This window comes from Plectropomus leopardus, chromosome 6 (assembly GCF_026936395.1).
Source record: "Plectropomus leopardus strain MGB_pleo_1.0 chromosome 6, ASM2693639v1, whole genome shotgun sequence".
In the NCBI taxonomy this organism is placed as follows: Eukaryota; Metazoa; Chordata; class Actinopteri; order Perciformes; family Serranidae; genus Plectropomus; species Plectropomus leopardus.
In genome coordinates, this window is record NC_142181.1 from 16,386,735 (window position 1) to 16,414,128 (window position 27,394).

Below are 27,394 nucleotides of genomic sequence, written 5' to 3' on the forward strand. Positions count from 1 at the left end.
AACAACAAAGAAACCAACAAGAATTCATATTATCAGGAGATTATACAGTTATGAAAACATAGTTATATATATTATGTGCAATTTCTGTCCATAGATTCCCCTAAATCCTGCACACTGGACCTTTAAAGTAGGCTAATAGTAATGTAACACGAAAAGGCAGTACTCTAGTACTGCTCTTTTCATCTCTGTTGCACACACTACTATTTTTGATTTTTGTTGTGAAGTGCTGCATCTCCACTTTGAGATTCATTGCTGCTAATTCAAAGGACATAAATACATGTGCTTTACCATCAGATTGGGACAGGCTGTTATAAGGTATCCCAGCATGACATCCACCTTTTTAAAATCATAGATGATTTAACTGTCACACAAAAAAAAAAGTTGCTGTGTTGAACATTTCATACCAGGATAGTGAATTTGGATTATGCAAATCAGGATGGATTTCTTGATGAACATTTACAATTTACAATGCTGTGATTCACCAGTGAGGGGAGCTGTTGCACCATATTCATTGATTAATGTGGCCACTTCAGTTTTTGTAAAAAGAAATGAGAGACACCATATGCATCTGTTACTTTAGGCTCTATGTGAGTTTGTTATTTAATGTCTGTGCATATGACTATACACATAAAACAAGTGCATTTTATGAGACACAAACATATAGAGAATAAGGCCAAGGCAAGGAGCCAGAGCTGCTGAGTGAACACAGCCTGGAACGCAAGGGAACTTACACAACCCCCGTCCCTGGAATTGAGCCACAAAACTGTGTGTGTGTGTGTGTGTGTGTGTGTGTGTGTGTGTGTGTGTGTGTGTGTGTGTGTGTGTGTGTGTTAAGCAACAGTTCCTGGAGATCCTCCTGAACCCAAAACAAAACAAACAGCCAAGTCTTTGTTGCAATAACACAGATATGGTTTATCACTTTATGTTTGCCTCATGTGTGTTCAGAAGGAACAGCAGAGCCTTAAATATATATGCTTGTTTGCTCAAAAAACAGGAAAAAGAAACAAGGAATGTGCTCAGAGATTTCCCCTGAAATGTAATTCATCTCAAGCTGCAGATGTACTGTGATCAGATCTGAGCAGAAGCTGCGATTCATGAGAAATTTATTTTGATTAGAGGGAAAATAATGTCTTGATGTTTTAGACGGATAGCCAGACAGAGAGGATAAAGATAAGAGACGAAAGCAAGAAAACTAGGGAGAGCTGCAAAAAGTGTTTTGATAGATGATAATTAAAGAAGGCCAAACAAACAGTAAATGTGTCTGTGCCCAAAGGTACAGAGTGCAAGTGTGCGAGTGGGCTGTCTGCATTTCAAATAATCTACCTTAAAATAAATGTGAAAGAGCAAAAAATGGCATTTGGACAGTTTGTCCTGCATTCTAACACTGGATTTCAGAAAAATAAGTTCTGAGACGTAACTGAGATGTCAAAAATAATTGGAACTAATTAGGACAAATGTACTAAAGTCAATTCCCAGAAAGGGATTTTTTTGTGATTGCCTCAGACTCGGAGAGGAACAAGATCATTAATGTAAAAAGACAGAGTGCACTGTGATGTCAGGTGTTTGGATACTGAAGTGCAGCCAAATGCAGAACGCGCGTCATCAGGAGAGTGTTGCCACATATTTATTTATTTAAGCTGCTCAAAGGGGAACACAGACAGAAGACCATATCTCTCTGCACTGTCAGACTTTTTTTTTAAATGTAAAAGTCCCAAAGATATGTTGCCAACGGTTTATTGGTTTTGTGTCTGCGTTGCTGAAAATGAGGAAAACCTGTGACATCATTAAATGCTGTAGTTTCGTGACCGCTGAAAGAGAACAGGAATGTTTAATCCAGTTAGATCTCAGGCAAAGCCTTTGGTCATTTTGGTGAGGTGAAACTGTGATGATGGGTGCTTATGGTCAGATTACGTGTAATGACAGATGTGTTTATGAATGACTCACAGTCTTTAAACCTGTAGTTCAGGGATGTGTGCCGAATCCCAAAAGCCAACCATTTTTCAACTTACAAAAAAAAATAATAAAAAAAAATATATTAAAACTCAAAGTAAACAGAATCAAGTGTATAAAAGAAAAACAGGGGGGCAAATGTTTCCTTTTGGCAGTGTTGTGTGACACATACTGGATATTTCTGCTGCACAGAGATATTTGTGCACAGATAATGAGGTCCCCTGTGCAGTCCAAACAATGCTTCTTTAAACTGCTTTTCTGCTTCTGTAAAAGGCTCTTTGTAGTAAATGGACACATAACACGAAAAGATAATATTCAGTGTGAATTTGCTGTAATTGATGGGCGTTCATCTTACAGCCTTGTTGTGAAGCAAGGAACACATTTGCATCATAATTTGTAAGAGCGGTCTTACTGACTGTATATATGTTAGTTTCTGCTATCTAAAGGATAATATACTTAAAAACGGTTATATTTAAGCTTTTATATGGTGGAATGGCTCATGCAGTAAGGCTGCCATCAGGCTAACTAGCTTGTGTGTATGCTATCAGTGCATTTGTGTGTGCATAGTTGTATGCACGTGTACTGTAGTGTTTGACCCCAGTGTTGTACTTGAGATCGAGTTTTTAAAGGTCTGTCTCATCTCGGACTAAACCTTATTTTTACCAATTCTTGTCTTGGTCTCACACTAAGATGACATCAAATTAGCCTCTGTAATGTCTTTTGATTTTATTTTAGGGCTGTGCTATTAATCAAAAATATTATTTAAATGGAAATACCCAAATCTTAGGAACAGCAACTTTTTGATGAAGGTAAGATGTGTCACAAACTACCACTATAAATGAAGCATTATGGCACTGTAGTGAGGCCTCAGCCTAGGAAACGTATTCGAAATGTAAGAAAACATGCTTGTTTGGTACAGACCCCAGCAAAAATAAAATTCTCATATTTCCTAAATTATTTTTTAAGTGAAAATGAAATGCAAAAAATACCATTTCCACTAAAATCACAACTCATATTGAAATAATAATAATTAAAAAATAATCCAAATGATCTTTTTTTGCATAATGTGCAGCTCTTATTATAACATCAAGACATTTCTCATGGTGCACTTACACATACACATATATACAAGTATGATGATAAAAAGACGTGACTGAAGAGGCATCTTCATTTGTTTTCCGTGGGCGTTTTTATGGGAGTGTGGATGTTTCAGATCAATTTGAGGAGTGCATGTTCCACATTTAATCATAGTTGTGTCATACAGTGTGGGACTCACGCTGGTTTTGACTTTTTCTTAAGCCCCCAGAATCTTGTTCTTGTCTTTGATACACTCAGCAAGGTCATGACCTGGTCTGAGTTTTGGTGGTGGTGATTGTTTAAGCTCCTCCTTTAGTGGGGGAGCAGGTGGCAGTTCATTTTCTGTTGGAAAGTATGTCTACAATTCTTAAGAATGTTTGTTTTTTCTCTCCTATAACATTGCAGCCTCCAGATATGTCTTCTTTCAGCCTTCATGTTAAACTATGAGAGTGCTTTGTGTACACACTTTTTCGGACAAGATATTCTTAATACATAATGGCCATGCAGGGAACGTGTTTGTGTAAAAAAAAAAAAAAAAAAAAACCTAAAAAGAACCTTTTTATCCGTTAACCCCAAGTCGAACAGTAACGCTAGAATAGTAGCCAGCGTGTTAGCGCCAGGGTGTGCGTGTGTCTCCATACCACTGAATGTGTGCCAAAGGATGATTCCCGGTCTGTATATTCTCGCCCCGTGCTCATCCAACTGTATCCAGGCAACAGGTCATAATATTGATCAGTGTGTTTGATCAGAGGGATATTGATGATTCTGGAGCCTTATATCAAATAACCTCTTCCTCTTTATTTTATTTATGCATTCTGGTATCCAGGAAACTTGTTATAAAAACAGTTTGTTGTGTGCACATGCTCGTATGTGTGCGTTTTTGTGCATTTTTCCACCACTTCCTTTTCTTTCTGTTTGTTACTTACTGGTATAAGAGTTGTGTCTGCGTCTTTGTGTGTGTTGGTGTCATTATATTTTACGTGTTTCTGCATGTGATGGGAAGTGTCTGTGCCACACTGTTTCCTGTGACAACTTCCCCGAGTAGTTTCCATGTTTTGTACAAGCCTACATGTCTGTGAAGTGTCTGTTAATCATGGAAATGATGTTGACGATTGTTTCATGATGTTAGCGTCCTTATGAAAGCCCTTATGTTGTCCTGGAGTTCAATGTGTTGCCCAGATTTCCAGGTGCACGACTCACATGTGGTTGCTGTGAAGTTTAAAATTTGATGACCAAAGTTTGGCCCAGCAGGATGATGCAAATATTTATTATGATTATAGATCACATATTTTCATATAGTTTTAAGTTAGTGCTTATGATAACTTCATCATCTCAAAGACACTCATAATGGGTTACACCAGAGGGATGTTTTTCATTTCCTTCCATTAGCATTAGAGATCGCACACTCAATATAGTTTTCCCATTGACAACTGCTCCACAACAACTCCAGTCATTTTTTTGTAGAGGAGTTTACCTGCAGCCATTTCTATGTGACGCTATGCTATGCTTGGAAAAATAACACTTTAAGGTACATTTAGAGTAGATAAAAAATGTGCGATTAATTTGTGATTAATCCCGAGTTATATATATATATAAAACAGCACTCAGTTATCTCCAGGTCTATTCTCTCTCCCATTTTCTTTTGACACAGACTGTTGAATGGTTTTTTAAGTTTTACGTGCAGTTGTTTACTTGGTGATATCGGGGCTTTGTTGTCTTTTATATTGTAAAGACTTCAATTTAAGATTTTAATTGTGCGACAATGCTTCAATGTAATTTTACAGTAAAGACTTTAATAAGATGTTGCCCTGTGGAAATGAACAGATGTTCATGTCAACCATTGTTCCAGCCTCATAAAAACAAGACTATTGTAGATACACGTCCAGAATCAGCTGGATCGGCTGCACAGCGGTGAAGGTTGCTCATTAGACCTCTTTGTAACGATGGCAGACTTGGTTAAGACACATTTCTCACATTCTGAAGACTTTCACAACTAGAGGGTCAGTCGGAGAGGGTCGACCTCCGCCAAGGCCAATTGTCCCATCTTGCAATGTTCACAGAAGTTAAAAATAATTTGTGTATCCACCTTGTGAGTCAGCTTGCTCCAAAATTTAATGGGTTCTTCCTTGGCACCAGCTACACCCTTAAACCAAGTTTCATGAAAATGGTAAATATGCACTTCTTAAAAAACGTTTTATTTTTTCAACATATAACAAAAAATCTCAACAAAGAGATGTTCACAATAATACTCACATACCTGTCAATACTTTACATATTTTCTTTTCTGTATTAAACAATAATATATACATATTTAATGATGATAATACTCTCCAAAATACACCCAATACCACACCTAACCATTCATAATCCAGTGAAAAGACCACAAGAAATCTGCATATGTTTACAGTAATAACAACACCTGAATATGAACATACATTAACTTGTTTTAAAATGTCTGAAGATGATGACAGATATCACCACACATCCTTTTTCAGTTTATATTTCCTAATAGAAGCGTTTCCAGGTGATGTGACTCTGTCTCCTAAGGAGCGTTCTAATGTAAACATTATGTCATGGTGAATGGTATGTTTGAGTGTGTCTGTGTGTGTTTGTGTGTGTGTGTGTGTGTGTGTGTGTGTGTGTGTGTGTGTGTGTGTGTGTGTGTGTGTGCCTGTGTGACGCGGCTACATTATCTTGGGAAGAAATACAAGAGGAGCGCCTCAGGGAATAGTCATCATGAAAATCCCCAATCAGTTTTTTTCCCATTGTTAACCACTGTTCATTAGCACTTTGTCTGGCGTCTAGCCAAAAACTGCACCCAGCGTCATCAGAATCTCTGCTTCCTCTTTTTCACAGCCGTCAGTACCGCTAAACCCCCTCTCACAACAAGTCACTTCCCAAAAGCTCAGCCCGTCTGTATGTACGCATGCACAGATGTATGCTTGCAACTGTAACTTCCCAGTATGAGCTTGATCAGTTGTGGTTGACGGCTGGATGGTGTGTGTTGTGTCTGTGTTTCTGTGATAGTGTTTAAAAATACCAGTTAGATTCAGGGTGTTTATGGGAGGGGGGATACAGTCAGTACGGGCACATCTCCTCCATTTCAATACAAAACACCTAAAGGTGTATTAGTTACAAAGAAGTTCTCTCCCAGTCTAAAAGGTAAAGCCTATGTGGAGGTGCCTAAAACCTGCATGGTTTCTAACAGCTAGCGCAGGTTAATGTCACTGGTTGCAAAAAGAAGTCCGATTGCACACAAGTCTATGAGAAAATGACCCTATTTCTCACCATTTTTCTTAAGTTTATGGTCTCAGTCACTAGTTTTAGGTCTTTTTCAGACAATACAGCAGGCTATGCTCATAGGCAAGGCTTGCTTTTGATTGACAAGTCGTTACCATGCCGTTGACCTCCAGTTCTCAGTCATATCCCGTGCTTTCTCTTCAACAGCTCCATCCCGTCATTCAAATCAGCCTCCCAGGAAAGCAACTCAGCTTCGCTTCCAATTTTTCCATGTAGCCACTTGGTATTTCGTTGGAAAAAAAATCCCAGGCGGCCTAAAAAGACTACCAATATAAAAGTGACATATGTAAAACTGTTAACAGGACACCTTAAACTGCAAACAAGATCAGTTATTATTCTTTCTATTATAAATGTTTGATCCATGGAGGTTTTATTTTTGTGAAGTCGAGAAGAGTAATTTAAACATCTGTAATGCCATCAATCTGTAAAGTCCGTGAGTCGAGTGGGAACTTGCAGCCGGGGCCAGTGGCAGAAACACTGCTGCGCATAATCAGTGGGGCCCATTCTGTGGAAGTAAACCTGGAAGCCAGAAACCTTTTTGCCGTATGCTCCAGGTGAGCAATTCCGTTGGACTGAATAGGTGCCATCTTTGAGTCCCATGGTCTAAATGTGGTCACATCTGGCTCCAAAAAACAAGATGAAGAAAAAGGCCAAAATGCCAAAGCCAAGTCTTTAAAACAGTAGTCTACAAACCAATGGGTGACGTCATGGTGGCTACGTCCGCTTCTTTTATACAGTCTGTGGTTGAAACAGAGAGGCGTTGATTAAACTCTATATGGTCTATAAACCCATCGTTTATCTGTATCAGGATAGAATAAAAAGTTTTTTATTGTAGTAGAACATGGAAATTCATTCTTGACCATTAGATCAGTGTGTGTATATACAATAATCTTAATTCAAGGTGTACTTACCAGTTTTGTGTCTGAACTTTCAACCACATATCATGGTCTTTAGCAGCAGATCAGTGGTCGAAAAAGGAAGATCCCTACAAACCTCTCTCATAGACAGCCACTTGTTATCATGTGACTGATGTTAGAGACTTGGGTAACATGACCACACTTGAGGGAGTTCCATTTGCCAACGAACACCATGAAAAGTGGTCCTAAGCATAGCAAAAGCTGGTAAGAGGGCCTTGATTTGAGAGGTACACTATACTGCATAGGTGCTCATGGTATTGTAGCCATTTATGCCTTATTTTGTTCCTTCTCTCTTAGTCTTCATCCTCTCGTTTCCTTTCCTCCTCTCATTTCCTCTCCTCTCCTCTCCGTTTCCATGATGCTTATTTTCATAAGAAGGAATTTTGCTGCTCTCTGCACTGCCAGTGTCACTGTGGTATGTATTCCTGGGAGGGAAGCCAAGACTAAACACACGTACGGCATATCCATTCCTTTCCTTTCAATAACCAAACTCACCGCACACACACGCACACAAACACACACACCTCACAAACCACTTCATTTTCTGCCCACCTGTATAAACATAGCAGTGTGTGTGTATATGTGCAGATGTGTGTGAGCGCTTCCTCACAGAGAGGCCTATTGTCCTCCTGGCTAAGATGTTTGTGCTGTGTCATGAATTGGCTCGGTGGCCGCAAGCCCACTGCTGATTTTAGCTTAAAACTAAAACACTGGACCTAAAATAACACGTACACTGACAAGAAGCAGCTGAGCTTTAATACTGCTCCCTCAGCATCGAGGCTTTGGTGTTACTGAGAATAAGGATGCAAATCACAATCTCCTGAAAGGCAACAAGGCAACTCAACTAACTCAAGGCAACAAGTTCATTTTTAATGTTCTCTGAAGCTGTAAAATGCTCGTGTACATCACTAACGTTGGCGTAAATTGGGCGTAGTTTTTCGGTGATTTCATATATAAAACAAAGAAATTATTAGAGGATTTGTTCAATTATTCCAACTTAGCCAGTGTCAATCAAGCTCATAAATGCCTTTTTATCTATAACTATAACTATATATCTATAACTATTTAGCAAACATTTTATTTTTGGGTGCCTTTTAGGACACTTAAGGTCACCTGACAGATACAGCATTATTAAAGCAACAAGATATCAGAGCATAGTTAAAACAATGTGCAATAAAAATCTAAAACTAAATACAAGGTCAACAGCAGTGGTCACCCAGAATAGGCAAGTCTAAAAAGGTGAATTTTAAGGCGGGATTTGAAAGTGGGGAGAGAGTCAATATCATGGATGGTTTGTGGCAGAGAGTTCCCGAGATGAAGGTCTGCACAGCTAAAAGTTCTGGACCTTTTAGAAGTAAGACTGGCAGGAGGTGTCATGAGTGGACTCACGACTGTTGACTGTCATGATAGAAGAATTTCACACAAGACACAAACACGGGTCTTCTGGGACAAAGGCCTGTGCTTTTTGGACCCATCCACCTCCCTTCCAATGCAGCCTAAGCTGACTTTTTCCACTCTTAAATTTCCATCTGTTGCCCTAAACGACGTCTAATGATGCTGCTGATGGGTTTACATTAGAGGTGGTTTAAAGCCTGTTGCATCTCATGCAAATGCTAAAGGGTGAACTGTGCGTCCACATCTCTTTTTTTTTGATTCCCTGGGAGTTAGACCAGGCTGAATTTAGCACGGTGTGTTGGCTTTCACATTGACTAAGACTGTGTGAGCTAGGCCAGGCTGTTCAGCATAACGTCAAACCTGCAACATGGCAGTAATGATGATTCTTTGGGCATTTGAGAGCAGCAGGAACTGGATTTAAACAGTATATATATATATATATATATATATATATATATATATATATATATATATATATATATACATATTTTTTTTTTTTTTTTTTTTACATATTTTCACAGTATAAACTGACATGGTGAATATTTGTACACACTTATTGATGCATACAGCAGATACTTGGCAACATCGGTATGCTTTTGGCCACCTTATTAAGTTTTAGTCTCATATTTACCCTCCTTCTAGCTGTTCTTTTCTCTGCCAACTCCTGAGTAAAATATCTAGATGTGGAACTGAATTATGAGGCATAAGTAAGGATCAGTGATGTTCTACTTTACCTATGAGTAAATACAACTATTGGTTCCAGGTGAAAAATACTTTAGACTAAATATAGTCAATGATGCTAAATGCAGCCTTTTGAACACATTTGTATGTGACATAAATATGAATTGTGTAGTTTCAAACTGTTCAAATGGGCCTCTCATCAGCTATTTAATCTTTAACACAGAAAGCTGTTTTGCTCTCTCTCAGGTCAGACATCTGTTGTTAATAATCACACTGACGCAGTACTAATTTGTTTCTTACCATATTAAGAAATGGATATAAAAACAGGAAGTGTGAAGTCTAAAAGGAGAAGCATGTACTGAGTGTGAGCATGAACAGGAAGCGTGCATTGAACATGTATGGGCCAACCAGTTGTGAAAGATGTACTTTAATAACACAAACAGATGTGAAACTGTCTAAAGGGACTTTCTTCTCCTGCCCAACACCTTGATGCAACTGATCAGACTATACAAGGTTATTAAAGTCTTCTGGCAGTCACACACAAACCTGAATTAGATCTATTATACTTCCTCACATGTGTGTCATAATGCAGGCCTCCAAATAGTTCTCAGACCCGAGGGTTAATTTTTTTCAACCCTGGGACGGGAGGAGAAGCAATAGAGGGGTGACACGCAAGGCCGGGAGGGAAATGTGCTGGAGATCTAAAGTTGAATGAATCTTAATCATGTAGGAACAATAAACAGGCAAGAGCTCTTTCATTCCACAGAGTTTATCAAGATTTGGGTAAGCAAAAATGTATTCAAAGCACATGATGGACTTATGATCGACAGGAAAGAGAAGAAGAAAAAAAAACAAGTGATGCTCATAAAGCAAACACATCACTTAAATTCAGAGCCAAAGAATACAAACGAGAGTTAGCTTGCTCTCAGGTCAACGGTCTGTAGCAGTGAAGGCATTTTTGATTCAAATCTAAAGCAACTTTAGCAAAATTTAACTCACATTCACTCAAAAAACCTCATGTAAAGGTGAACAGAAACATGCTCATGTTCTTTGTGATGTTATTTATATAAAATACAATCAGTTTGGCTTGAATTCTTGCTGTTTTTTTATTCAGTATCATTAAACTGTTAATAAAAATAAACTGGTTTGCTGTGGGGCAGGATTACTTTCTGCTTCTAAAATGTAAGTACATGCCCTGGGGAATGTAACATCATCTAAAGAATGACTTGTATCATTGACTGTTGATAGATTTATGTAAATACTGTATATTGGTGCACCTTTTGTCTTGATAAAGCAGTTTAAACTCCTGTATGGTCGTAGCTTTACAGAAGGCTGCAGTCCAAGTTTTACATATTTTGTTTTTTTACTGGGCTATTGTCTGCGCAATAGCCCATGGGTTGTGTTTCTGCATTTCATATCAGTTTGTACAAACTCATCTAGATTCACTTCTTGTTTTAGTATAAAAAAGGAAGAACGCAGCAATTAGATTATAATATATGCAATAGCTGTCCTTGTGGAGGAGCACATATGATGGTCACGTTGGCAGTCATGTCCCCTCACTTTTATGTGTAATGTTTTGTCAACCTCAAGTCAACTATTTTGTATTAAAACGGGACAAGCTCCACCGAGGCTTCTCTGGCGGGGTTTTCAAGACACATTTTAATGAAAGGTGTTCCTGTTCATCAGAAATAGACCACTTTGTCAGGAATCCCTCCAGGTTTACCGCGTGTGCCAAATCGCACCAGCCAGTGAAAGTAAAAGTTGAGAGAGGAAGAGTCAGTGAAAGGAAATGAGAAGTGGTTAGGACGGTTAAGAGGGGGGAGTTTAGGGAATTTTTCTGCCTTCTCCCTCACAGAGTTTACCAACTCCCCTCCCCTACTTCCCTCTCCTCCCCCTGTTCCCTGTGTTTGCGTCACACCACTTGGGGCTGGCGCAGGAGTGAAGTCGGAGGAAAAGAGGGCAGGAGGAGGAGTTGATTGAGTTCTGTAGCTGAGGAATGTGGCAGAGAGAGAGAACATGGCTATAAAAGGATTGCACTTCCACTCCGTTGCTGTGATGTCACTACTCAAATATTTCCTCCTTCCTTCCCTGCCAAGACTGACTTACTGACGTTGCTATTTCTCCTTAATTTCTCGGGGTCTCTCCTCCTCCTGTTCTTGCTAAATACGTAGTTAAATAGGTTAGCAGTGGGAGTTAGGTTTGTTTTGGCGTACAGATGGTTGGCAATTAATCTACTGATATGCACAGCAGGCCATGGGCCATGTATTATGTCTACAGTGTTTTACATATCAACCTTTTATGAACTATAGGCCTACTAAATTGTGCTTAGTCCCTAAAGAGCACTTTAAACTGCCCATCTCACTTAAAATACATAGAAGCAGATAAGAAGCTTAGTCATCTCTCATATCCAACAAGATCATATTCAGCTTAGTCATGTCATACTTGTGTTACAGATTTGGTGGTCTGTATTGATAAAACATGGTTAGATGAATAGATTCTGTCAAGAGCTTTCAGGTCTTAAGTTAGAAATTCGATTAAAAAAAATGAATCATGAGTCATTTACAAACAAATCTTGTGCAATCAGTGTAAAAAATAACTCAATGTCATTTTTGCTGAGACTGTCACTATTTGTCATAATGTACCAAGGCACACCAAACGCAACCAACTACAGCTGAGGAGTCTTTATAGCAGATATTAATTAAATCAGTCACGGCTCATGAGCTGCGGTAAAACGGTCAAACTAAGCAGCACTGATCAAATATGAATCAAGATTCTGTTACTGCATTGCCTGTTTCACACTTCAAATGTTTTTGGAAACTTTAGTGTACTGTTTAGTCGAAGTGTAAGGGGCCATATCTTAGAAAACACAAGGTCGGGGGCTGGGTGCTACTATTATGTCCACTCTGTGCAAAGTCTCAGGCAGGGTGCATCTGAGGTTGCTAAGCAGCCATAACCAGCAGCAAATCAAAGCCTTTTTACCAGAAATCCCGAGTGCAGAGCTGATCTTCTTTCAGGTGTTTCTTTAAGTGTGTATTGGGCCTGAAATAGAGGCTGTGGGAGAGATGTGAAGCTCAGGTTATTCCTTTAACCAATATGACTGGAAGAAAGGAGAGATATCTGCAAGCTCTGCTGGGGGTTGTTTTTTGCCCATATACTTCACTGACACAGTTTCATTTGACCATGGCGTGTTGGAGTGTAATAAACATATAATGCATTATTTTTTTTATCAAACTATGCAGCATGATATAAAAATTAAAAGCTCCATCTTAAACAAACTTAAGGTAAATTTTAGCACATTGTGCTGATAATAGGCCAACCTCTCCTGACTGCAGTACTCTGATTTGAACTTCTGCTCTGTGCTACTAATTGTTTTACTTGGGGGCAAAAAGCTTTGAGTAGGCCTACTTCTTCTATAGTTGCCAAAAGCCTGCTAACATTTTCAGTAAGGAAAAGGTTGAAAATAAGGTAATAAAGTGCCTGTGGCCCCGGGCCCCCAAATCATTCCATCTGCCCCTGGTAATAATAATGAGAGCTCAGTGCCAGTGGCTGGATAAGACACGGAGCAATGCGTTCTGGTGTTGATAATCCCGTCCAAAGTCTGTCTAAACCTGAAGCTAAAACACAGTAGTGTGTAGAAGTCTAAAAAAGGCTCTTTCTCTTTGTTCATTCAGACACTTTGCTGCTGTGAGGAGAAGCTCTGCTCTGTCGGTCTGTCTCTCTCACTGAGCTGCTGTCGAACCATCAGCTGTTTGATTTGCGATAATGAAACTCTGCGTGGTTGTCAAATACTCAGCTGTATTCTACAATCAAAGTTGTTCATTGATGAAGTCGTTCATCAGTATGATTGTTCAACTCTTCTGCTGTCGCAATATTTTGGTGTGAGATTTTGCTTGGTGTCCTTTAAGACAGAGCCCGAAAGCGTTAGACTAACGTCAGATGCGTGAGAGTTGGCAATCCCAGTGGGGAAAGGATTAACTGAATTTTTAAATGACCAAAATAACCGACATGGGCAAAATAATGTTGGTTAGAGGTTCTGAATGTCGGTTGCGATTTATTTTCCGATTAATTGCCCAGCCCTATGTGACACCACTGTATCATATGGAAACGAACCATTCATTTTATGAGCCTTTATACCCCCACTGTTTACCTGTAAAATGAAAATGTTTGCGACGCGGCTGTCATGTGGGAAACATTCGACTAAGGTACCAAGTACCGCCCACTGGCCTGACCAGCTGTCTCATTTTAGAGCTAAACAATACACTGAGAAATGTTTCGGAAAACATTTGATGTGAAAAATTGATCGCTGTGTTAAAGACTCCTCGGCTGTGATTGGTTGTCTTCATTCATTTGTGGTAATACCGTTACAATACAAGGACGCAGATGAATAAAAAAAAAAGAGCTTTAATGCAGTAAGTGAAATAAATTTGTTTTTGCTTTCAAAATAATTAGAAAAAAAACTTAACCATTCTGTAAAAAAATATATACTTGAAAGTGACTCTCTCAAATTCTTACTTTTCTGTCGTTCAAAAGTAGTTTTATCCACAACTACAACACCACCGTTATGCACCGCCCGATTGCACGTGAATGTGAATCATAAGTGACTCAAGAAAACTTCATTCTGTGGATGTTAGTCATCAGTGCCGTGCTAAGCATTAAGAACAACATCTACAACAGTGGAGGGCAGTTATGCAACATTAAAGCGGACATGAACTGCCGTGAAAGGACACTAGCATAAAAATAAGAATGTCTGACCCTTCAGAGCTTGTTGCTTGTCTTTAGAGATTGTTTCAATGCTGCCATATTTCTGTCCATTCCTGACTTTGCATTGCATTTCGTAGAAAAGGTTACCACTCTTTTTTGAGGTCACTCTAAACTGCAGGAAACTGGATAATGAGAAGATATTGAGGGGGGTTCGGGGGGAGTATTGGGACAAAGCTCAAATGACCAGTTTCTAAGTATTTAAAGGTGCATTTACCTCTCAGCTTTTTATCCTTTCCAAGAAAAAAAGGTAGTGCTCTCCAGTGACCCAAATAGCAAAGAGAAGTTACATAATGTACTCCGTCACTCTATGAATGGTTGACGAAGGTTTGGTTTGAAGGTTTGAAAGATTACTCAACCGTAATGCTTAATCCGCAGGTTATGACAGAAAGGGAGGGAGAGGGAGTTTTTTGGGAGCTGCGAGAACGTAAGGCTGAAACCTGACTGTGCTTGAATGTACACATGGCAGAATGCACGCACACATATTTTGCAGATAGGAATGTGACTGTACATGCTGTTTCTGCATAATTTATCCGATCTTGTCTGCTGATTACTTCAGCTTGAAAAGTTCCAACTGAACTGGTCTGACCAGCAGCAACATTGATAAAAGATTGCAGACAGAAACTCCTGCTTTTACCTTGTTGATAGGAGCAAATTCTCATTCTTTTCTGTTTTTTACCTGCTCAGCCCACAGCCAATTGAAGTTAAAAAACGGTTAACTCATTTCCACAGCCACTTTGCTCAAATTTGTCCCTCCAGAACACACTCTCTGCTGCTCTGTATTAGTAATAATGGCCTGCATGAATGCCTGTTTTGTCCTTTTGCAACTGTTGCTTAAACTGTTAGGGATAAGAGTATCTCTCAGTCTCTTTCTCACCTTTAGACTACATAATATGTAATTGCTTTAATAGATCTCCACCCAGGTATGAACTTTACCTCTAAGGGGTGTGTGTGTGTGTGTGTGTGTGTGTGTGCGTGTGTGTGTTGTGTTGTGTTGTGTTGTGTGCACAGTGCACAGGATCGGTTGACTTGGGTAAAGAGAGTTTTGACAGCAGCAGCTTTGTGGTTGATTATTAACAGTTTCACAGAAGATGGTGGTAATGTTAGGCCTGTGTTAGCAGAATGACCTGTTGCAGTGGTTGGATCATAGGGTTGTTGAGGTGATGTGAAACAGAAATGAAAAACACATAGCTAGTAGTTAAATAATTACTTCAGAAAACTTTGCAGAAAATCAAAGCCTAAACTGCAATTTGAATTTCATTCAATGCTCTGAAAGAGTTTTTCATGTTTTCACAAAGTGTCATGAATCCAATCATAGCTTTGCAGTATTTTAGTCATCAAAGAGCTGTACAGTTTGGTGAACTTTAAGTTTATGTTTGTGAACACACAGACACACAGAGGTCCCTTCTTTTTGTCTTTGCTATTTACACTTTTGTTGGTCATTGTCCATCGCCATAGGAACACATCCTGCCATTGGCCCAAATGGGGACAAGATACAATGCGCAGTGGTTGCAATAGCTGACAACCATATCTTTACTGAGTATTTGATGACAATGTTGATTTTTGCAGTGGCTATTGTGTGTTTTTGCTTTTAATGTGCACTTTAGTATTGCCTACATCTCTTATGTTTTGTCTGTGTATACTGTAGGGTTCTATTGTTGTATTTATATTATTATATATATATATATATGTATTGCATTTATTGTTATTATTTATATCATTATAAAAATAAATGTTTTGGGTTAGGGATAGTTGGAATAAAACTGTCGTAAACAATGATGGACATGTGGAGAAAGAGGACAGAAACGCATATGCCGCAGTATGAAAAGAGATTGGGTGGGGACAGTAAGCTATGGGTGGGTGTAAAGGGTGCTCTTTCAGTTGACATGCACAATATGTATTCTAGTGCATGTGTGTCTGCATTTACTGCTTTTTCTTGCATTACCCTTACACAAGGTTTGAGTGTGCTATCGTATACATGTGTAGTATGTATTATGGTTATAAGTAATAGATAATTGAACATGACAGGGCTTCCCCCTGAAGGTAAAAGATTTGAATCGTGAGTTAGATATCCCTCAGTTGACTAAGATTCTTCAATCTGAAAGTTGTTTTTTTTTTTTTCTTTTTTCCTCTTTCTTTTAATGTTTTATTCTGGGGATGTTTTGGTCCCTAGAGTGAACACTCCTCGCTTTCATGCTGCTCTCCAGTACAGGCAGCTGAAGTCACTATTACCGTAAACATGCTGCCAAAACCTGTTCAAACTCTCCAATGCTAAAAAGGAACCAAAACTCTTTTGTAATAAAGCAGAAAAAGTTGCTGTGAAATGGAACAAAAACAATAAAAAACATGATCACACTTTTACTTTTACTCACTTTTTATTAAGTAACTACCAAAAAGTAAAATACCAGCATAACATATCTTTCATTGAATATATCATTTCCTGAATATTTTTGGAAAATCCCTGCACTCACATCATGACATGCTTGCATGTTACCATGGTTACCAAATAATCTTAGATAATTGCACAACGTTTGGGAATTTGACTGCATACAAATCGTGGACATTTGCTTATTTTAGCTTTTCAGTTTATACAAGTGTCAGATATCCACCATCATACAATCTTGTGGTTGGGCCACCATATGTTCTCACCACAAACGAACCACACCAGAGTTTGTGTGGACATGGATTGAGGCCAATGACAGGCCAGTGTTAAAACCAGCCCAAATGAACCAGACCTAACAGGCAAAAATGCAAGCGTTTTACTGAACTAAACCAAACAACTGAGACATAAAACTAGAATTTCATAATATATTTGTAGAATCAGAGTGTGATGGCGCTGTATAGAAACTTCCCATGTCCTTTTCTTGACTTTGAAGGTCTTTTAAAAAAAAAAGAAGAAAAGAAATCTGCCCCCAGATTGATCTGATTCAAAGGAACCACTAAAAAAACCCGGTATGTTTACATGCACAGTTTAATCGAGGTACGGTTGTATTTCGATGAGGCCATTAGATTGGACTACTGCTCTTGTCCCAGTATACATGAACTGGGGGAGAATCGATTTATTGATGGAAATATGCTTGACTCCGCCACGGCAGGTGGAGATATGCCCCCTTTAGCTAGTTGCAGTAAACCCATATTATTTATACAGTCTATGATATAGACCACATCACAATCACAACTCTTTATTTCCAGTAACTTTGGGATAGAAAACCGCCACGTCACGTACATATAATCAAACAACGCTAAGAAAACTCTTCTGCCTTCATTAATAAGTTTTAACCAACCTAAAAAAATCAATATCATTTTAAGTGTAGCCTATGCTATATTTAGTATATTTTCACTGCTTAACCTTACTGTAAAACAGCCCTTACTGACGAAGTTTTGAAGCCGTATACCAAAAACAGCAGACTCCATGAAGAAAAAGTCATTTTACTCCACTAAACGGCAGAGTTGTTGGTTTACCGCCACCTCCATCAGCTGTTGTGTAAGGTATAGAGGAGCAAATATTCAATTATAGTGTCCAAATCAATTGAAATTGATTAATTTAGGTAGCAAAAGTAGCCTATGTTTTGCTGTGGGCCCATCCACAGCTTTACATTGCTTAGCTTCCATGCTGGTGTTGTGGGGATGTACTTTATTTAACAGAGGATGGGGGTGGCTGGGGTGTGACTTTTTTATTGTTTAAAATAAATATAAAATACTACCTTTTCAATTTGTATTTCCCTTACCAAAGCCCAAATTAAAAACACAAGTCCCTCCTCAGTCATCACATTTTTTTAATGCCTGACCCTTTTTAAAATACCCCTTTCCCCCTCATAAGTAATGAAACAGTCCCTATTCCTAACCACAGAGAGAGGCCGGTGCAGCGACGAGGACCAAGTGCAGAGCGCCTAGTCCAGTCAAAGTTCGACTAAGGTGTTTACATGATGGAATAGCTCAACCTCCAATCGCATTACCTGGATGTGTTAATCCAACTTTTAGAAATTTTATTTAGTCTGATGTCATACAGACTAAATGTTTACATGTATTTTGGACTAACACAATAATTCGACTTTTTCTAACATATTGCAAACATACTGCAAACATACTGACAGACTTCCAGACTTCAACAAAATGCACCATCCAGACAAGGTCACTTTGAATGTCAGTTGCAAGTCTTCATCTGCCTAAAATCACAATCACACACCTCATTTTTTCTAAAGAATCTTTTGTTTGCGTCTGTTTCTTGGATAGTTTGAGCCAATGTTGTGTTTTCTTCTTTTTCCATTATTCTTGCCACACAGAGTCCAGTGCTTTGACAGTGTGTGTGGGGTGCTGGCTGTGGTGGCGCATTGCTCAAAACAAGATCGCACTGGTAGTGTAAACTGGAAATTGCAACAGTGGTGTTTCATGAAATTCTGCTTAACTTGTAAATATGCCTTACGCAATCCCACATCCAGCTGGGCTCTGAACAATTAGATTTGATTGAAGGCTGGGGATGACGGCAGCTGGAGATTTCCAGTGAAGAGAGAGCATTATTTGTAACCCCATAACTGGCTCTATGGGTTAGCTGCTGACTGGTTATATGTATTTGTACACAATGTCAGAAATAACAAAGAAACATGTTATAAGTAATTTATTTAAAATTGAAAACCTAAATGCAGCCAATGTTTTGTGGAAGCCTTTTTAGCACTGATCATCTGTAAGTCATTGATACATAAATGTAAAAAATCTTGAAATGGGTATTTTCCCTCACCCACTATTTGGGATGAGTTAGACAAGGAGAGGCTGTCCATGACTTAAGTCAGTTTGTGGCTAGGTTGGGTATTTTTAGCGGTGAACCACCTGTGAGTTGCATGTAGGTAGGGCTGTTTTTTTTTTTGTTGTTTTTTTTTGAATCGGGGATGCAGGGATGCTGTTACAACAGTGATGATGATCAGTGATGATGTTAGGCAATGGCCCAAAATAATTTCCCCCTGCTACCAGAGCTTCTGGTGTATATTTTATCCAGAACTGGCTTGCTTTTGGTCTCTCTGACTTTTCGTTAGGCCTGTACCTGACTCAGAATTATGTCAGTCAAATCCAATTTGGCTGTTAAATAATAATATTTGCTCCTTTGTTTGCTATAGAGTTTGAGAGTTTAAACAGGTTTTGGCAAGATGTTCAGAGTAGGGATGTAATGATGCATTGTGAGGCAGTGAAAAATCAATAAAAAAGTATGTGAGATTCAAATCGTTGAAATGAAAAATGAACCGCAATACACTTTTGATCATGTAATTTAGAAGGCAAACCAAGTTAGCCCCCAGAGCTAATGCATGCCAACTACACTAATTACTGATCAGATATTTGCAATTTTTGAAGTTTTTTGCAAACAGTAGACATCAAACAAAAGCCTGAGACCGTATCGTATTAAGTTGCTTTGAGCTGTAAATCGACCGCTTCTAAGCAGAAAGCAGAAGATAACGTTACCTTAGAGGCTGACTGGGCAAAGCCTCTTTCCTCTGTTCACCTGGCTCTGCCCGTCTTAAACTCCCCCATGGTGCTTGGTCTGCAGCTGCCTGTATACTGTAGAACAGCCTGAAAGCAAAGAGCGCTCATTCTAAAGCAAAAAAAAGGGAGATGGCTTAACTACAAGGAACCTTAGTCAAATGAGGGGTCTCTGACTGATAATTTTAAATCTTTGATTTTTCAGGGAGTCATCCTACATTTTGCTCAAAGTTGTTCTGCATTAGTGATTCTGCAATGAAGTGTTGTAATTCTGTCCTCTGGGTACTGGTTGCGTCCATGTCTTCAGTCCATCTTGCCAAACCACAGAGTGTGATCAGAAAGATCAAGATGGAAGATCTCTGGAATTCCCATAATAATCTGGATTTCTCAATCACAGACTTGCTTGTGAACGCCCTGCGCTGGTATTGACCCATCGTTGTTTTGGACCTGAAATTTATAATGTGAATTTTGGGACCTTATTCAAATATAATTATGTTTTGTTTTCAGTCCTGTACAGTGCCTTTTCTCAATATTTATAATTCTATTTGTAGAGATTTAGAGGTATATTGTGTTACCAGTTTCGAGTATCATGGTAAAGAGCACACTTACCTGTTTTCAAAGCATTGCAGCTTCTTGGACTAGAAAGCTGTGTGATAATGTGTATACGTGCCACAGTGAGGTGATCTAAATGCTGTCATCTGTACTGTATACACAACAAAGACACTGTATGCTACAAAACACAGAGAAACAGAGGCTCAGGGGTCCACATGCAAAAGGCTATTTTTTAATATTTCTCAGTGAATTTAACATGCAGTAGAACTAAAGAAGCATATAATATCCAGCCTTATATTTAAAATTGCAGAAATTTTGTGAAACTCAGCCTTATGGGTATACTCTGAGTATAAGGCTTAATAATAAGTGACCCTCCCTGATATATTTATCTATATTTATATATATTTATATATATCCATATATATATATATATTTTTTTTTTTTTCATAGGGGTGGCCAGATGTGGCCACTAAAAAACTTTGGGTGGCATGTGATTCTCACTGAAAGACACAATGGAGACAAAAAGACCATCATACATTCATTTCTTTATTCAGAAATTTATTTTGTCCCTTTCCAGACAATTAAAAATATAAGATTCTCTTTTACTGCTTTTTCTCACATTGGTATTTCACAGACGTTGAAATATTTCTCCATAAATAAAGTACAAAATACATTTTTTTCTTTAAACACAAATAAATATCATAATAAATATATTAGTTTAAGTTAGACACAAGGCAACCAATAACCAAAAGGAATACTGTGGTGTTAAAGTCCCTGAACCAGGTTGTCAAACAAACAGGGGACAATAAAAATGGGGTGCAATCCACAAACTAGCCAAGATAACAGAATGTTTTAAAGAAATAAATCTGTGTCTGCATAGAGATATTAATATCTAAACTCACGGACAGACATTTCTTATGTTATCACACTTTGATCTTTCAGTATTCTGCAACTTAAGATGCTTGCACCCCAGGTCTCAGGAGAATGACGGTTACACACATACACCCATACACGCACATGTACAGACACACACACACACACACACACACACACACACACACACACACACACACACACACACAGAGAGAGAGCAAGTGAAGTATGAAGCTTTGGTTGAATGCTACTGGGAGATGTGACAGTTTCTCCCATTTGGATTAGCTGTAAAGTGCATATCACAGATAAAATGGCATCAATGACACATGTCAGGTCTCACTGATTAAGGCTACTGAATCAAGCATACTGTTTATGGCACCAAGATTAAATAGCCTTATGAGGCAGGGATATTCTTTAAGGCGCAGGAATTTATGATTATCACTAAAGATAAGCCATTTTGATCACTACAAATTTATGGTAAGTACAAACCAGACTATTTGCTGGTACCATCAAGACCTGCAGAGGAGTTAATTTTTACGGAAGACCACATACAAAGGTCTTATAGGCTACACATTATTTTTAAGTATAAAAATAGAGTCTGATAACATTTGGGTACTAAAATCATCTCAGTATTTGTAGATTTTCCAAGACGAGTTCCACTTTACAAACATAAATTAAGAACTTTAAGTGTTATTGTGTCAAAAGGTGACTTGTCCTGATCAGTTCTGGTTCTGAGGAAAGTTCAGATAAATGCAGGTGCACTTAACAAGGTGTCAGTTCTTTTCCTTTTCCCTCTCTTTGGATCTGTTTAGTCGGACAGGGACAGGCGTTCAAACACAGTAAGCCTCTTGGTGGCTGCGTCGAATGTTGGAGACTCGGTTCCACTGGAACCTCCACTGCTGCTGCTGTAGCTGTCCTCCAGGGAGTCCTCAGAGGAGAAACGCTGGAGTCCAGCAGGCTTCATGAATCCTCCGTGGCCTCCAGGACCAGGAAACGGCATGCTGCCATCATGGTGGTGCCCGTCCTCCACGCTAGCGAAGACTCTGCTGTTGTTGCTGTTAAAGTTATTTCCATGGCCACACACACAGCGTGAGGCTTTTGGCTCCATGATGAGAGGAATGTTGTGGATGTCTCCAGCGCTGGCACGGGTCTGAAGGTTGCCAAACTGGAATGCTGCTGTCTCCCGCTGCAGGGAGTCACCAAACACTGGGGAGAGGAGATCAGCAGGAGGTGGGGAGACAGAAGGAGCACGGCTGAACCCCAGGTTAGGATCATTAAAGGATGAAGGGAATGATGGAGGAGGTGAGCTGCGTGTAGATCCCATGAACCCAGCAAAGCTGACACTTTGGCGCAGCTGGTGGCGTGGATTCTGACCACTGTGAGTTGGTTGCTGCTGATTCTGGAATTTGGCACTTGGTAACGGACCTCCGCTGATTTTGTCCTCATGGATGAAGTGGCAGCGTGAGCCATAAGGGCAGTAGCCAAAGTTGTAGAAGGTTCTGCAGGGCTCTGTCTTGTACTTGGGGTGGCGGAACAGTCCACGCAGCTCTGCCTCACCGTGGGCAAACTGGCACTTACTGCCATACTTGCAGCTGCCCGTCTCTTGGAAGCCACGGCACAGCTCTGTCTTGTAACGATTAGGGGCCACCACTTGTGGGATCTGGGCTGGGAGAGTAGACGAGGGAGGGAAGCCAGGCGGTGGAGCCACAGTTGCAGCAGAGGGATAAGCATCCAGGTTCTTCAGCTGTCCAAAGGAGGAGAGCAGATGACTGCTGGACTCGGTCAGGCTCATTGAGCGGTCAGGCCTGAACGGGAGCTGTTTGGGTTTGGAGACAGGGCCCTGGCTCCAGATGTTAGATGGCCAGAAAGGGCCGTCATTATTGTTAACATGCTCGGTGCTCAAGCTGTGGCTGGAGGAGGCAGGAGGAGAGGGGGGAGAGAAGAAGGAGCCTGACCGGTTCAGTCGACTTTCCCCCGGGGCTTTGAGTTGAGACTGTTTCGGAAGCAAGGCATCATCCAGGGCCAGGTTCATAAAGTTCTGTTACAGAGAGTTGACATAGTCACGATTTAGACCTTGAATTTCACATAGGCTCTCTCTCTCTCTCTCTCTCTCTCTATATATATATATATATATATATATACATAATCATTTCCTCTTTCAACATACTTTCTACAACAAATCTATTTCAACAGTCTTTTAATCAGCAAAAGTTATTCTGAAACAGGTTCATATATAAGATAATTTATTTCTTAAAGACAAAACTGAGACACAAATGCCAAAACAAAGTCACTAAGAAGGCAGTCGCAAACAAAAAAAAAACAACTTTTCACTACTAAACCTTTATCTGTCATTTACATGCAGTCACAAAATACAAATTAAATGCAAATAATTGCAGTTTATGACTCTTTCCTGTTTCTCATGAATATTCTGATAGCAGAAGATTGGAACTGAAAAAACAAACAACCCAGCGCTGACTGCCTCCCTTATCTCATTATCTCTTTAAACTGGAGAAATCCTCTGTGACCAAACTCAGTTCAGAAGGAATTCACTGTCAAATCCGTGTTTCACAGAGGAATAAAATGAGCAAAAATAAACAAATAAGCAAACACTTGGTAGAGGAGTTACAGGGCTGACCAACTTTTTGGAGCCCTTTTTTTCCCAAAACAAAATTCCTAAACTTCGACTCACCTTTGCGAAGATGTCGTCAAGCATTTCGGACATGCTGTACCCCTTTGGCCAAAAGAAGAAGTTTCAGCTCTGATCCACGGTTAACTGTTAGTTACCTGTGTCCAGACAAGTCAAGTTAGATCTGTGGTCTGTGTCCTCGGCTTTTTATAGGCCTTTACCCCTCCCTCAGGGTTTGGGAGGAGTTTCCACTTGCTATGTTCCCGGATGACCCCTCCCTCCCTCCGCCTCAAGTTTCATAGTGAGCTCAGAAGGGCGGGTAGTAAAACAACAACACACACACAAAAAAAAGAAAGAAAACTGTGTATTTTTAGCGAGCTGTGTGAAATGCTTCAGTTTTGTAGGCAAGAGAAAGCAAAGTGGCTTATTTACATAGCTCTCATGCATGCTCTCCATGTACACTTGTTGTGTTTATTCTTATTTTGTACATGTTTACTCAGGGGTTTCTGCACAGTGAGGAATCAGTCCAGCTCTGAAAATTCAGGATCTTAAGCAGCCAGATGTAAAGTGGCAAATACAGCTGTTTGTTTAGACCTGAACGCAGATCCCTTTATCCCACATTACAAAGCAGAGGTTTTTCTGTAGCAGACACTGAAACACGTAGATATACGTTTACAGTATATACATTCCTATGACTAATGTTAGGTTTTCAGGAAGTGTAATAAATCATCTTGTCCCTGATCACATACTGTTTTTACCCACAGAGAGGAAAGAATATATTACCGAATCTCTTTGTTTACCAGAATACATACAGCAACATTTCCCCTGGTTGACTTTAGTTTCTGTTGTGGGGATCCAATATTCCACCAAAGCAGTGAAAGAGTCCAAAGAGTTATCAGAGCAAGACCAATAGCAGTATTGATTAGCAGAAGGCAGAAACCACTGTGCTGAAAACAAGATAGAAGTGAGTTTAAGTAACACCAGGGTTAAATAATCTAAACAGAATTAAACTGGACACTGGACTTTCATCTGCTCTATGTAGATTAGAAAATACATACTTTTATTTTGTGTTCAGCACTGTGTTAGTTTAGCACTGTAGTGTCATTTTAATATTTAGATTTTTATTTAACCGCACCAAGCACATTTTTGGTGTTTTTTATTCCGGAAAGTTCACATTCTAACTGTAAGTTTCTCACCGGAAATCATTCTAAATCTTTTCAAATAAACTTCACAAAAACAACAGAAGACGTAATTGCCAGAAGATTATTGTTAGTGGCTTCTCCCCTTCTGGTTTGGTGAGCGTTGCAGCAGACTTTTTGTTTTCCTTCTCAAAGGGATTCAGGGGAGCGTGGCAGCTGTTTCCCCCCACAAGAACGTATTACAGTAATATGCTGTGTAAGTGTGTGTTATGTGATCTTGTGTTATTTTGTAGGCCGCTACTACAGTATACACACTTGCTCAGGGTTATTTCCTTGACTCATACACTACAAGGGCTATATTCACAGTGTCACCTGACTTTCAGGTCTATGATTATGTCACACACTCTTGTCTTGTCATCTATAACACATTTAATCAATTATACACCTTATAATAGCTTGATTATCCGAGTAGAGCTGTCTTACTAACTAATAGCTAATAAATATAGCTGTAAGATATGTGGAAAAATGTGGGCAAGAGTGAAGCAGCAAAACTAAAAGACACATTATTCTGACCTGGTGAAACTCCAGTAAATAAATACATTATCTGATACATCTTAGAATATCTATCAGCTTCCATTTTCTTTCTAGAAATATTTTATGCTGATATCAGCTAAAGGGTAGAGTACATTATTTTCTGCACTGCTACCGCTGCATGTGTCACCCACTCACATGAGTCATATTAACTCCTGGCAATGACAGTGCAAACGTCCTAATAAATGTTGTGCAAGTGTGAAAAAAAAAAAAAAAAAGTCACTGCAATATTATTTGCTAAGCGCTCACGTGTAATGGCGGTAAACAGAAGAAGGGTGCCACCAAAAAAAAAAAAAAAGCCAGACTCAGCCCAAGGCTAAAACGCAAAATACACAAGAATTCTTAAGCATGTGCACATGAGAGCTCATGAATACTATTATATGATGATTAAAAGTTAAACAGAATGTTATTTGTCTTGATGAAATAGGTTAAATAAATAGATATAGGTAAAAGGATATTACATTAGGTCCTGTTAATGCCATGCAGATATTGTGACCTGTACTATGATCTGTTTCTAAGGAAAGAATAATCTAGTGTACAATGCACTCTGAGAAACAAAAACAAAACACTTTGTGCCATATTGTTGGAGCCATGACACCAGAGGGAAGTGGCTACTAATTTTAAGCTGATAGAAGTTCAAAAAGTATTTGGATACATTCAGTAAAAGTAACAACTACTCTGCTTTTTCATACCTTCATACCTAAATTTCACTGGGGTATATAATGATATTTGTGTGCTGTAACAGCCCACCCCATATGAGGTTAATAGAAAGATGAATAACTTTATTTTTGACACTATTGACAATCACAGTCAGGAGCTCTAAATACCCTGGTTTACTGTGCCCAAGCTGACAACTCAACAAAAACTTAATCCTTCACTTGATTAAAGTAAATATTTGGAGTAAATTTTCTTAAATATCAGAGGTAGTTGTAGCCGTTCTCTTAGTGTTGGGACAGTCTACCTACGTCATATACTTCATTTATAAGTTACACTTTCATTGATTTTTTTTCTTTATTTTTAAAGGTAAATAACACATAGATATCGCACAATTCCAACAGACTAAAAGTAAGTCTCACAAAATGGAAGTAAACAAGTGAAGAAGGAGAATAAATTGTGTAAAACACCTAATTAAATATTGTACATGCACTAAGTAACTTCCCGCTTCAAGAAACAGTGACACAACCGTAGTTTCAGTATAATTTACCGCCAGAGCACTTCCATGTTCTCCCTGTTCTGTCCTCACTGCACTTTTCTTTTACCCACGTGTGTATCCGTGTCGGTTTTCATACATTTAAACACCCATTTCTTTCTGCATTAATGTTTGTCACAGTTGTGTTTGTTAATTAACTAATTGATTAATTAATTAATTCATTACCTATACTTTTTGAAGGGTTTTTAAATAACTTTGTTATAATGTAGCATTGTCTCTTTAAATGATGCCACTGAAGTATGATTGTGAAGATTCTCTTAAATGTCAGGAGCTTCCGGTGAGAATTACACCCCCCCATCATCACAACTCGCAGCTCCTCTTACGCAGACAGATGGACAGACTGACAGACCGACTGAGGCCAAACAGGCCTCTCATGTTCAGCTATTAATATCTGTAGCTAGATATAAATAACTTGCCCAACTATAAATCTAACAGCATACATACTTTGGAAAATGTATCATGAGGCTGGGTAAATAGTGTGGAAAAATTCTCCCCATCTTTTAAATTGGTTCTGTACTTTTTTCAGACTTTTTTTCTCGCCCAAATGCCAGTAAATTGGCAGAGAGGGAAGGGGATCGAATGGCTGCAGTGACATGCATGTTTATAGTGTGTGTTTCTGTATTTGTGAGCTTGTGTGTGTTGTGGTTACCTCACTCTACTTGTTTCTGTTCTGTCTCTTTCCTCAGTTGCATGGAAAGTCACTCTAACAGGGCGGGGCACACACACACACACACACACACACACACACACACACACACATGCTCACACAAACACAGGCTTAAAGCAGCATTCCTGCTGACGATAGCTTCCAGGTTGTTGTTTTTTTTTTTCCTTGGTGACTAAGTGCTCAATGCCAGGT

General features: G+C 39.2%; 1 protein-coding gene and 1 long non-coding RNA gene across 2 annotated transcripts in view; one reads left to right on the forward strand and one right to left on the reverse strand.

Annotated features, from left to right (window-relative positions):
* Positions 1 to 27,394, forward strand: part of LOC148189349 (uncharacterized) — a 119,798-nt gene that overhangs the window by 1,032 nt on the left and 91,372 nt on the right. The gene's annotated exons all lie outside the window — the stretch shown is intronic.
* Positions 20,622 to 23,812, reverse strand: LOC121943152 (uncharacterized). Its single transcript, XM_088078881.1, has 2 exons — positions 23,659 to 23,812; positions 20,622 to 23,007 (listed from the first exon to the last, which is right to left on the reverse strand). Exons 1-2 carry the CDS (start codon positions 23,689 to 23,691, stop codon positions 21,778 to 21,780), a joined length of 1,263 nt encoding a protein of 420 aa, XP_087935007.1. The 5' UTR covers positions 23,692 to 23,812; the 3' UTR covers positions 20,622 to 21,777.